At 39.5% G+C, this 12,034-nt stretch overlaps 3 protein-coding genes across 4 annotated transcripts; 2 read left to right on the forward strand and 1 right to left on the reverse strand.

Annotated features, from left to right (window-relative positions):
- The first annotated feature begins 268 nt into the window (after positions 1-268).
- ttll9 (tubulin tyrosine ligase-like family, member 9) lies at positions 269-4,038 on the forward strand. The gene is made up of 13 exons (XM_014031533.1): positions 269-340; positions 425-517; positions 623-731; positions 816-1,001; positions 1,115-1,183; positions 1,295-1,385; positions 1,490-1,530; positions 1,661-1,748; positions 2,567-2,625; positions 2,756-2,952; positions 3,251-3,364; positions 3,603-3,727; positions 3,917-4,038. Exons 1-13 carry the CDS (start codon positions 327-329, stop codon positions 3,985-3,987), a joined length of 1,257 nt encoding a protein of 418 aa, XP_013886987.1. The 5' UTR covers positions 269-326; the 3' UTR covers positions 3,988-4,038.
- An 820-nt stretch (positions 4,039-4,858) lies between these two features.
- Positions 4,859-9,782, reverse strand: fam217ba (family with sequence similarity 217 member Ba). The gene is made up of 4 exons (XM_014031526.1): positions 9,274-9,782; positions 9,086-9,185; positions 7,553-7,617; positions 4,859-7,458 (listed from the first exon to the last, which is right to left on the reverse strand). Exons 1-4 carry the CDS (start codon positions 9,378-9,380, stop codon positions 6,012-6,014), a joined length of 1,719 nt encoding a protein of 572 aa, XP_013886980.1. The 5' UTR covers positions 9,381-9,782; the 3' UTR covers positions 4,859-6,011.
- A 374-nt stretch (positions 9,783-10,156) lies between these two features.
- On the forward strand, positions 10,157-12,019 carry ppp1r3da (protein phosphatase 1, regulatory subunit 3Da). Of its 2 annotated transcripts, none has more exons than XM_014031531.1 (2): positions 10,157-10,267; positions 10,527-12,019. In XM_014031531.1, exon 2 carries the CDS (start codon positions 10,549-10,551, stop codon positions 11,470-11,472), a length of 924 nt encoding a protein of 307 aa, XP_013886985.1. In that variant the 5' UTR covers positions 10,157-10,267; positions 10,527-10,548; the 3' UTR covers positions 11,473-12,019. The 2 variants fall into 2 exon arrangements, with proteins under 2 accessions (XP_013886985.1, XP_013886986.1); XM_014031532.1 differs by having other exon boundaries at positions 10,157-10,262.
- Positions 12,020-12,034: the final 15 nt, after the last annotated feature.

A 12,034-nucleotide genomic window follows, 5' to 3' on the forward strand; every position in this document is an offset into this window, starting at 1 on the left:
GGTAAGATACATGTACTTTTACTCAAGTATCACTTTGTGGGACTTTTTACAACACTGGATAATAATTTTAGATTCTGCAGGCAATGTATTCTTATTTGACTCTGTGATTTTTGATTTGAAAGATTTCTAAAAATGTGTCATCCGTCACTAACAGTGCACTGAATAGACAGCAAAGCATTTCAGCTGTTCATTTTGCCTCGTCTATGTTGTTTGTTTTGATTTCAATAGTGATTATAAAGCTGATTATATAAAGTACTTCATTAGCACTAAATCATAACTTGGTTTTATAACCCTACAGACTTCTGGATGAAAAGGCTCCTATAACAATGGCAAAAGTCCGGTATGGTTCATGATATCAAATTGTTTAATCTCTGACTCAACAAGCAGGCTACTGACAGAAGTGGTTGTGTTGCTGTCCTCTCAGGGATGGAAGAAGGTGTGTCCGTTACAAATGTGGCTTAATCAGCACCATTCAAGATGTCCTTCGCAAAAGACCCGACTGGGTTGAAGTCAAAGAGTGAGTAGAAGATGTAGGAAATGTTTCACCAGTAAGCTGGTGTATATTTGACATTTTAGTAACTTGTATTTTGGGGCTTTTTTATGTTGTCTCTCTTATTCACAGTGAGGAAGAGTGGGACTTCAACTGGTCTGATGCGAGTTCGGTGAGGGAAAATTTCCACATGTTCATGAAGGAACACGTCAGGATAAACCACTTTCCTAACTATTATGAAGTGAGGCATATTGTGACTATAAACTGAGTACTTTCCCAGCTATAGCATCTATTTTATTATATACTGGACTATTTTTTCAAACAGCTGACACGCAAAGATCTCATGGTGAAAAACCTTAAAAGGTTCCAGAAAGGTCTTGAAAAGGATTTTGGCCGCACAGAAGCCTCCAGGTGTGATTTTTTCCCCTCCACCTTTGCATTGCCCAGTGAGTATCATCTCTTTGTGGGAGAGTTCAGCAGAAGCCCTGGCAGCACCTGGATCATGAAACCGGTGAGCACAAGCAGATCACAAAAAAGTTCATAAAACTGTACTTGGGTAACAGAACCACACGGCTCGAACATCTTTAAAAAAAAAAAAGAATCATAAAATGTGTGTTCATTTAGGTAGGAAAATCTCAAGGCAAAGGGATTTTCCTGTTCAGAAAACTAAAAGACATCATGGACTGGAAGAAGGTAGCAAAATTATTATTTTACCAACAAACTGGTTGCAACTTAAAGAAATGAAAACATGAATTATAGATGTACACCTATTGACTCTAATCAATAATTCTGTGCCTTTTACAGGACAGTTCCCGCACAGAGGAACAGACAGATGCAATGCATGTGGAAAACTATGTAGCGCAACGCTATATAGAGAACCCTTACCTAATTAATGGTAATAAACTGATATAATAACCTGATATGKTTTTTTTTATTCAAAATGCCATAAGGAGTATCAATTGTGGAAGAAATCCTAACTTATGCTTATGTCTCCCACAGGCAGGAAGTTTGATCTGAGAGTTTATGTCCTTGTCACATCAGTATGTCTTGAGCCTCAAATATTACATAATTTTATAAAAAAGTCTAATTTTATTGTCTGCTGAAACAACGCATATCGTTCACATTAAATTTATTTTTTATTTTTTGTTTGTGTTTTGCTTTGTTTTTCAGTTTGTTCCCTTGAAAGCCTGGCTGTATCGAGATGGCTTTGCCCGCGTCTCAGGCACTCGCTTCTCCCTGAGCACCATTAAAGACAAGTGTATCCTTTTTTTTGTCACTAACTTTTTTTTATGCTGTAATATTTACAGCATAAAAAATGTCTATTGTGTTGAGGTATGGGGTAAAGCATGTAAAGAGCTGTAAGAATTATCACTGGAAAACATTACCTTTATCCTTCTAATATATTATTTTGTAAGCTGAAATTATTGAAGTTCTCTGATCTGGTTGATTACAACATTCTGCTAGTTATATATAAAGCACACCAAAACACATTACCTTTAAACATCCAGAATAACTTTGTAAAAAGAGAGAGCTGTTATAATCTGAAGGGGACAGAGATGTTCATGAAACCTAAATTTAGAACCTGTTTGAAAGAACGGTGCATCTCAATCCAAGGAGTCAGATTGTGGAATGATCTGGAAGATGATATTAAAAGTGCCAAATCACTGTACATGTTTAAAAGAATGATAAAGGCTAGATTGTTTAAAAATATGAAACAATATAATCTGTATCCATATAATTTGTTGTTCTAGAAAGATTTGATGTTTTTGTTTTGTTAACTGAAGATCATTTTTGTTTGCATTTATACTTGAGGAAAAAGGGGCAGATGTAGTAAGATTATTTATTGTCTCTGCCACCTTTCATTTTATTTTATTTGTATTTTCATTTTTTATTGTACATATAATTACTTTTTTTAAAGAAATGAATAAAGTTTGAAATATAAATATTAAAAAAAATTTGAGGACTGAGCATAGTTTATTCCCGCAAGCGCAGGATTAGTTAAATTAATCATTAAATTGCTTGGAGTAACCCCGCCTCCAGGGGAAAGTTCATTAAAACCTTAGTAAAACTTTGCAGACATGCACCTCACCAATGTTTCAGTTCAAAAAACAGCACCTGACTATAATCCGGAAAAGGTGTGTATCCTCAAAACCCCCAACCAACACGTTACACATTATATTTATTTTYGGTTACTTTTTATAACTTGTTATACTGCTAGGAATGACATTGTATTTTTGCTGTACTTTTAAATCTGCTGCTACATAGGGATGTAAATGGCAGCTGCAGCAGCTCAGACGATACCTGACAGCAAAGCACGGCAGAGAGATGGTTGAAACCCTCTTTAAAGAGATGGATAATCTCTTTGTCCGGAGCCTACAGAGTGTGCAAAAGGCCATTATAAATGACAAACACTGCTTTGAGCTGTATGGCTATGACATACTACTGGACCAGAACCTCAAACCGTAAGTGTTATCATAATGCATTTTCTTTCACGTTTGCTTTGCAGCAATGTGAAGGCACCGATAAGCAAATAGCCCAGTGCTCATTCTGGAGATCTTTGCACAAGCAAAGCAACGACTCTAAGATAATACAGATAAACTCACATCTGTGAATGACAGCACAAACCCAACCAAGTGCTTTATGTAGTAATACAAATGTCAACAACTTGCATTTGAAGTTTTCTTGTTTTTTTTTTTTTTTTTTTGTGCACAAGACTAAGGCTAATTAAAAGTTTCCTGACCGTCACCTATCTCTTCACAGATGGTTAATTGAGGTGAATGCCTCCCCTTCRTATGCGCACAGTAGTCAAGAAGATTACGACATGAAGTGTAGACTGCTGGAGGACACTTTGAATGTCGTTGACATGGAGGGAAGGTACAGTAACTAGCATTTGCCTCTTGGTCATAAGTAACAAAGCATAAAAGCCTCTGTTGCATTTGACAAAGAAAAAAAAGACACTAGCTATAAAGTATCATTTGAGGCAGTGTTACAGGATATATGAAAGTCAAGAACAATGCAGTAGAGTCAAGACATGCTACAATATCATCGGAGCGCTGAATAAAGGATGTCCAAGAGGCGATGAGCTCTCTGATGGATTGGTTTTCTTCATTAGGCTCACTGGCAAGGAAAAAAGAGTGGGAGGCTACGATCTCATGTGGAACAATGGGCCCGTCTATAAAGAGGACGTCAACCCACAAACACTTGGCAGCTTGTGTTTCACTGCCAACACACACTTAGGTAACTTCACAGTTCAGTCAATGCAAAGTTAATGAGTCAAAAACATCTCATTTTTAGGATTCTAAACAAAAATCCAAGTGTGTCCTTTTGACAAACATTTATAATGATGGTAATTTATCATGTGTTCAACTGTTTGAATCATCATATTAATAAATTCTGAAAATAAACTTTTTTTTTAAATTATTGCAGGGTGTGTGAACGACAGGGAGAAGCAGCTTCGCCAACTTTTAAATCCATTCCAATTTCAGAAGAAGCTCTAATTGCATCCAGAAACAAAATGTATCCAATAAATCAGTTTTGAGAACATTTGATTCCAATGATTTGAGGATTTTAAATAGGTAAACGTGAACACCAAGTTAGCAGGTTCAGGTTTATTTCAAACATGTAAATATAACAAGATAATAAAATTTAACATACGTTATCATGTTGAAATGAGGATTAAGTCAAATCTGGTCAAAATTACCTCATCACTTTTACAGATTCCTGGTTTTAAATGCTATATTTTGATACCTGGATCATTCTGATATCAGTAAATCTATAAATATGACTTAATTTTTCTTGTTGATTACAATAATACATAAATATTTGGTCTGAATCCAAATTGTGTCATTTTAATTCAATTCAAATTCAAAAATTCAAAAATACTTTATTGATCCCAGAGGGAAATTAGGTATTTAATGAGGAATTTTTGATGTCATTATAAAGAGGAAACCTCATTATATTTGAGTATTGAGATTTCCCAGCTGAATTAAAAAAAAAACTAAACTTTGCTCACATGGAAAATCTCAAAATTTTAAGGCATTTTTCCTCAAAATCAAAATTTTGTTTTATGATTGTATTTAAAACAGTTCATTCAAATGATACATTGATAAGGCATTTATTTATTATGCTTTGATAAAATGCAATTTTTGCAAACATTTGAATCAAAACACTGTATTTGCCTAGTTCTCCATATATGTTTAGACTTAACCCTCGTTTCGATGTGATGGGTCACAGATTTGAAAAAGGAATGGGAAGAAGTAAAACTTATTACCACCCTTTTCCAAATCTTACTAAAAATGTTTAATTCCTTTGTTTCCTTATTCAACATCAATTAAGGATAATTTTACCAACGAATGACCAAGACCAGTCTCCCTTGTGTGAAAAACATTTATTTCTATGCCTTACAAATGTTTGCGTTCAACAGTGAGAAAATACCATCTTTCAGCGTGCATGAAGATGCCTATACATTTACAATAATTTTTCCCCAACCCCTCCACATCCTGGCTTCTTACCTATGGCTTTGTTTTTGTACACGGATGTTGAGTAAATAGGTTCAGCCAGAGTACATCACATTTACAACGTTTTGTTCTTAGAGTTCAAATGTGCATGGTAAATCAAACAAACACTAGTTTAAAACAGGCAGACCATCACGTTTACAGTGGAACAATGTTACAGCTCCAGTGCGGGACACAAAGTTACATTCAGCTCTCCTCCTGTGCGTGACAATGTAAACATAAAGATGGCCAAGACAAATACRAGTAAACAACAGCACTTCTCATAAATATAACTATGGTATATAAAAACTGGAAAAATATCCATTTACAATCGTAGCAAACAATTCACCATCTTCAACGACTCTATGCAAAATACRGCTTATTATCATGGACTACAGTTCAAGCTGTTCAAAAGTGAAAAGCCCTTGTAGCCAAAAATGTGACAACATAACACAAACGATTCACGCTACACTGCAGTGCCTCTCTTTCGGCTAAAGATGCTTAAACTTAACGGATAATTTAAAACATGAGGCACAAAATAATAATAAAAAAAAATATCAAGAATGTACTACTATGAAAAATAAATACATTCAAACTGATGACCAAAGTGCAATGACCTGTGTTGAACATTACTATGAMTTATTTATGCTCAAAGCTCTCCTATTGTATATTTATTCCATCTTTGTTTTAATATTTGTAGAATATTAAGAGATTACTGAGCGAGTGCATTACAATTCCATTTACATAAAGCCTGTTTTAATAGCCTTATTTGAGTTGTCTTTATGCCCATCATTATGCATATCACTGTACATTTGAACTAAAATGTATCACTTTTGGTCTATATCTACTGTAGTTGCTTAGCCACTGATCGTATCAAACAATTGGTGGCTTCACAACGGACTCATTTATTCTGCTGTTACAGTTAGAGCGTGTTAGTATTCAACAAATTACACAACAAGCAAGCATAGGTTTAAGATCCTTTGCCAAGTAACCACTAACTGAAGCACTATGCTTCAGGTCTATATGGGTCACTTTGCAACGAAGTGCACATTTTTTGTTTTGCTGTTTTGCTTAAGGACACTATGGCTGCTAGGCGCTGCTTTGCAGTGAGGTGCTGGGTTTTTAGCAGCTCTTTTCATGGCAGGTTTGGAGGTCTGACCTCCTGCCTCAATCCTCTGACTGTCCTGCTCGTCTCTCTTAGAGGTGACCATCTCTTTCTTAATCCCAGCGAATCCCCGTTTTTCTGTACTCGGTGTTTTAATTCCACCAGGTTCCTTTTTAACATCTGTCTCAGAGTGAGCTCTGACRCGRCTTTTTCTCATTTGGCCTCTGCTGCTTTGGTTGGTGCCCATTTCATGGGGTTGCCTCCGGGCATTGCCTGCAGCCTGCATGTTCCTGACATGACTCTTCCCAGCCGAAGGGCTGACCGGTGTCCGGGCACCWCCTCCTCCTCCTCCTCCTCCGCCCTGTCCTGCTGGGCTCCTACCTTCTATGGAATTTGCTCGGGTCTCGCTGCTGCTTCTCTTTGCCCCTGCGCCCGGTCCCGCTTTGCGCTCCAGTAGGGGACTGAGACGCGAGTGACGCTGGTATGCATAAGCGGAGCAGCTTCCATTGCACAGTGGGTAGCGAATGTGGCAGTGTGGACAAACGGGAAAGTGGGAGAGCTGGTGCTGGACTGAAGCAGGCGACGGCGGGTTGTTGACGGGCGTGAGCGGGAATGCTCGCGAGCTGTGCCGCAGCCCTTTGGGGGAGTTGAGCCGGGACGATGGGGCTGTGTGGGGCCGGGCGGTGGTTTGAGAGGGGAAGCCCTGCGGTCTTGTACGGCTCCCAGGTGGACGGTTGATCTCTGCTTGCACTGTCTGAATCTGAAGCCACTCCAGTTGGAGTAACCTCTCCAGGTACTTCTCTAACGGCCCCACTGGTTTAGGCCGTGGGGCACCGCGACCTTCTGTGTGAAGAAACACAGCCAACTGTCTCAGGCTCCAGCTGTTGAAAGGAGGCGGCAGAAAATCTGGGTAGCTGTAGTTTGGTTTTTCACCTTCATCTTCATCGCCCACCGTCCCGTGGGGTCCTGGAAAGTCTGGGAGGAAGTCATTAGTGTTGATGATCTCTGCCCGGAGGTTGAGATGCGGAGGTGTGCATGGGGTGCACGGCGAAGGCAAAACAGGCAGCCTCTCAGAGTCTGACAGGTCACTGGCACTGTCAGTGTCTTCCTCCTTGTGGTTATAGTGCCGCTGGAGCGCCTCGGGGGTGGGGACCGGGGAGCACGTCAGGGGCTGAGCTGGCAGGTGCCGTAGCCCCGATATTGGTGAAAGSGGCAAAGACAGGGCTCGACGATTTTTCCCCATCCCTGGACGATTTTGAAAGTGCTCGCTGCTGCATTGTGACATCCGTTGACTTTCTCGTTTTTCTTCTTTTCTATGTGTAAAGGAGTGTTTCCGAAGCTGAGGTTTCAAATCTCCTTCCTCTTGAGGACTGTAAAGTGACAGACGGGTTTAGGGAAATGGATTTGGGGATTTACTTGGAAGGAAAACATTCAGAACTAATACACATATTTCTTGGTTCTTACCTGGAGACTTTGCTTGTATTCCGTGCAGTGCCTGACTTCAGCCTCCCACCTTTAGCATGAGCACCCTGTAAAACACTCAGTCTGTCAGCAACACTTCATCCATTACTCCTGTTTTCTTAAACTGTCGTGGCCATTAATGCCACATGTGGGCATTAATTTGACCAGTGTTTGCTGTAACCTTGTTGTCTGTTTATTTTTGGCAATGAACAAAATGAYTAAATCAATTTCTTGCAGCTCACAAGTCAATAAACGTTTGCTTGAGGTCATTGTGACGCAGAACCTCGATTACGTAACAGACTCTTTGTTGTGCCGCTGAACTACTGCGACATCAAAGATTGATAGTAACTGACAGGAGAATCATCATTTGTTTTATTTTGTAAGAGAGCAATATTTAATGCTGGCAAGTAGGGATTACAGTGTGCCTTTACTTTGGTGTTTTATGTGAGATTAAGTTTTATTTATTCGTTCCTTCTTTGCATTTCTCAAATAGCACCATGAAACAGTTTCAAATATTCTCTGAAAAGCCTCAGACTTCAAATCAGAGATGTAAGAGGGGGAAGAAGAAGAAAAAAGACTATTTAAATCAGGCATTAAGTCAGTACAGAACATCCTGCATGACTGCCGCCATCCAGCCTATCACATGTTTCAACAGCTACTCTCAGGTAGAAGGTACAGCTCCCTACAGAGCCGGACTAAAAGAGTGGCCAACAGCCTATACGCCCATAAGACTTTGAAATTTACAGGACTGTTGAGAAATATCACTGTCTAATGTTTACATTAGGGTTATTTAATTACTGGGGCTACTTACCTATTTACTTATTTATTATAGTGGGGTTTGGGAGCCGTTTACTCATTTATATTTTGTAAAATGCATGCGTGCAAGCCCTGGTGTCACTCTTACCTCTTATGCACTTTACTTAGATATCTGCTACTACCACTGAGTGTTGTACTCCAAACACAATTTCATTGCCCCCCCTTTTTTTTTTTTACAATGACAATAAACTCTTGAATCTTGAAAAAAAAAGTCATGGAAATAATTTCAAACTAACAGTATTTGTTCAACAACTGGCCTAGTCGGGGTGCGTTTATGTTACTTTTTTTTACTCTGTTTTAATACAAGTGGCCCATCAGTTCAGTTTCACAAACTACCTGTCCTGTACCTGGGGGTTGTCTGGAATCAGCCTGTGTGTAATTTGTACTGTGACTAAAAACGCACATGTACTGTGATGTTAACAGCATGCAGTGTTGTGTCACAGACGCCCCCCCCCCCACACACACACCCCACACCCTCTTCTTTTTTCCCTCAAGACCAGTAAATGCAGGAGAACTGAAGGAGTAGCTGTTTCCTGTTTTGTCATAAGAAAAAATAAATAATAATAACCATATTCTATTACATTGGGCCAATATTACATGATGTGAATTATCTATATACTTTTAAGTTTATTCTCTATTGTCATTTTTAAAGTTTGAGGACCTGTCCCTTTCATAAGTTCAGTTATCTAACTCAAATTCATCACAGTGTTAGTCGCATACCCTATGCAGTGGTGTCGTTGTGTCCTTATCCAGACCTGGTCCTGGGAGGCAATTTTTCATTGGACTCACCACTTTCTTCGTCTTGTTACTTTTCTTTGAACTGTGGAAACAGTAATTTGTCAAGCTTGTGTGTTCAATACATTTTTTGTGTGTCAATAATAGAACAAATAGTTTAAAACAAGGCCTACCTAGGTACTGATCCGCTATTTTCGGTATTCTTAACTCGTATTTTCTCCTTGGAAACGACGCGCTTCAGAGTTGTGGATGCCGTGCGTTCCTGCATGATGGGTCCCATGATGATGTTGCATCAAGCAAGGGAGGATGTAGTCTTTCAGTCCAGTGCAGTATTATTTTTTTTTTTACTATTTTTTTTCCTCCGACGGTAGCTGAAGAAGCCAGCCGACATCTCTGATCAGACACTCGACTCTGAGGACATGACTAAAATAACCCATTTTCTCCAGTGTGCTGCAATGCATCGTGCGAGGATGCGTCTCCTCTCTGCTGCACACGTCCTACTACTGTTTTCGTCGTCGACCTGCGTCGCTGTTCGGATATTTTAAATAACTGTCGACAACAGAGGCTCGTCTGTTTCGACTGTCATCCTTTTCACATATGCAACAAGGTAAAAAATAAATAAATAAATAAAAATAAAAAAACGGCGCAGACGCTTTGTTTGACTCGCCTTCCCCTGTCAGAGAAGGGTTTGTTTACTTGCTTCGACTGGCTCGCTGCTGCCGTAGAAGTGAGCTGCACAGGTGCATCATGGGAGTTGTAGTACAAACGTCCCGTATTGATATTGAAATCAACACCAAACGCAGTTTTTTATAGCTTTCTTCCAGCTGTAAAAATTTGAATCGGGTCTTAGAAATGGTTGGCATCGTTTCTGTGAAAAGAAATAATAAATATATTGACATAAACGCAACCTTTGCCGTAAAATTTACTCATTTACCCATGAGACGTCGGTGAAATGGTAGGCTACGTTGCTTCCTGTTAACTGCGCGCTGTTTAGCTGATCTCCATCAGCTTCAGGTTACGTTTATATCAGCTCGTAGTACTTACAAATCAGGCTAACATGCTTGAAAACAACCGCGTCTTCATGACAGGGAAAAACCCACAGCTCTGTGAAATATTACTTTAAATGGAGGCTTTAGCTTTTCACTTCAACCTGCGCTCCATGGTGAGGTAATATCAACATTTAAAGCTATTGAGACATTACAAATCTGTTGTCAAAAATAAGACTGTGCGTTCTGTCACGTACTCACACAGAGTACACGCCCACTATTTCTGACAGTTTTATATCAGCTTTTCATCCATCCATGTTGTAAATAAATGTCACGTTGGTTCATCCTGTGTTAGATTAGAGTAAATTTAAGGGGGTGAGTGTAACCACAACTCATCCTGCGTCACAAATGTTTTGTTTTTTGTGTATGTTGTTTCACAGGTGAGCACAGTCCTTTCTGAAAATGGATAGGGGGTGGTTCATAGACCATGCCAGGATACTTCCCACTAAATCTGAACAGCCGATGCCCAGCAGCAGCAGTGTCTCAAGGCCTCGCATGACTATTAACTTGACTGAAATGCTTCAAGCTGACAAACCCAATGCCACAAGGAAGCCTGTTCCAATTCGTCCGCCAAGCCCCAGAGTCTCCCTGCCAAAAGAACAAGAGTCCCACCGTTTTCTCTCCTACGAACCCACGCCTAAACCCATCATCCGACAACGGTCACGCTCCCTGCCTTCTGCCACAGAGAAGAAAAAGAAGCGGTGCAGAAGCGTCGGCGTTAGGTTTGTTGATTCGTTGGGACTGGACCTGGAAGACGTAAGGGTTTTCGAATCGGGCGAGGATCCATTTGTGCCGCATCATGTCAGCTTTAGATTACTGATGGGTGCCGAAATGGCAGATGGAAAGCACTTGGAGATTTCATTGCCGTACCTGAAGCCAGACTTTGCCAAACAACCTGGCGACCAGCCAGGATTCCTGCACCGCCTTCAAGAGCAGAAAGTCTGTCTTGAGAGAGTCTTGTGTTTTGAACTTGGGATTGTTGGAATCACACATGTCATCAACTTACACTTTGAGAAGGATGTCACAGTTCGGTATTCATTCACAGAGTGGAAAAGTTCAGCTGAAGCTAAGGCCACTTGGGTGTCCAGCATCACCAAGACCTGGGAAGGAGGAGCGGGGGAATTCAGCTGCGACACGTTTCGTTTCCATCTGCCAGTCCCTCCATTCTTGTGTCCTGGAGCATTTTTAGAGTTTGCCATTCAATACAAAGTTAATGGAGCTGAATACTGGGACAACAATGATGGGAAAAATTATAAATTACTCTGCCAAAATTACAAACTCACTGTGCCTAAAGAATGTGAAGATAGCATGCTGCATTTCATTTAGGATGCACACTAAATGTCAAATAAATTTATTTTGAGCACTTTATGACTGTTAGTAGAATTAAAAATAACTGCAAAGCAGCTTCTTAATTTTGTTAGCAGCAACATTAAGTTGGATTGGAGTTAAACTCTTGCAAACTCGTAACCAGAGTAAAAAGAACGAGCACAAATAAGTTTAAAAAATTGCACTGGATAATGAAAGTTTCTAAAATAAAACAGAAAAAGCAAAACACTTCATGATGGCAGCAACAGATAATTGTTCTGTGAAACGGAAATGAACAGACTTCAGTTTACTGTTGACTCGCAACAGGATATCCAACAAAGCAAATTATTTAATACGATGCAGAAATTTGGTTTGATGTGCCAAATTATTTCTGTTTCTATAATTTATTTTTGATATAGATATTTTCAAACAGAGCACTGCATAATAAATAATTTTTTCCCACAAATTAGAAATGGTTGTTTATGTATAATAACAAACTTTGACGAGCCATTTTCATGCCATCATTTGTATTTTTAAGAAATAAAAATAAAGTCACATTTTATGATCACTGTTGTTTGGCTAT

The sequence above is a fragment of the Austrofundulus limnaeus genome, unplaced genomic scaffold (assembly GCF_001266775.1).
Source record: "Austrofundulus limnaeus strain Quisiro unplaced genomic scaffold, Austrofundulus_limnaeus-1.0 Scaffold1267, whole genome shotgun sequence".
Classification (NCBI taxonomy): Eukaryota; Metazoa; Chordata; class Actinopteri; order Cyprinodontiformes; family Rivulidae; genus Austrofundulus; species Austrofundulus limnaeus.

Excerpts from the sequence above, each read along its gene's own strand:
- ppp1r3da (XM_014031531.1), top strand. The coding sequence starts at position 10,549 with ATGGATAGGGGGTGGTTCATAGACCATGCCAGGATACTTCCCACTAAA.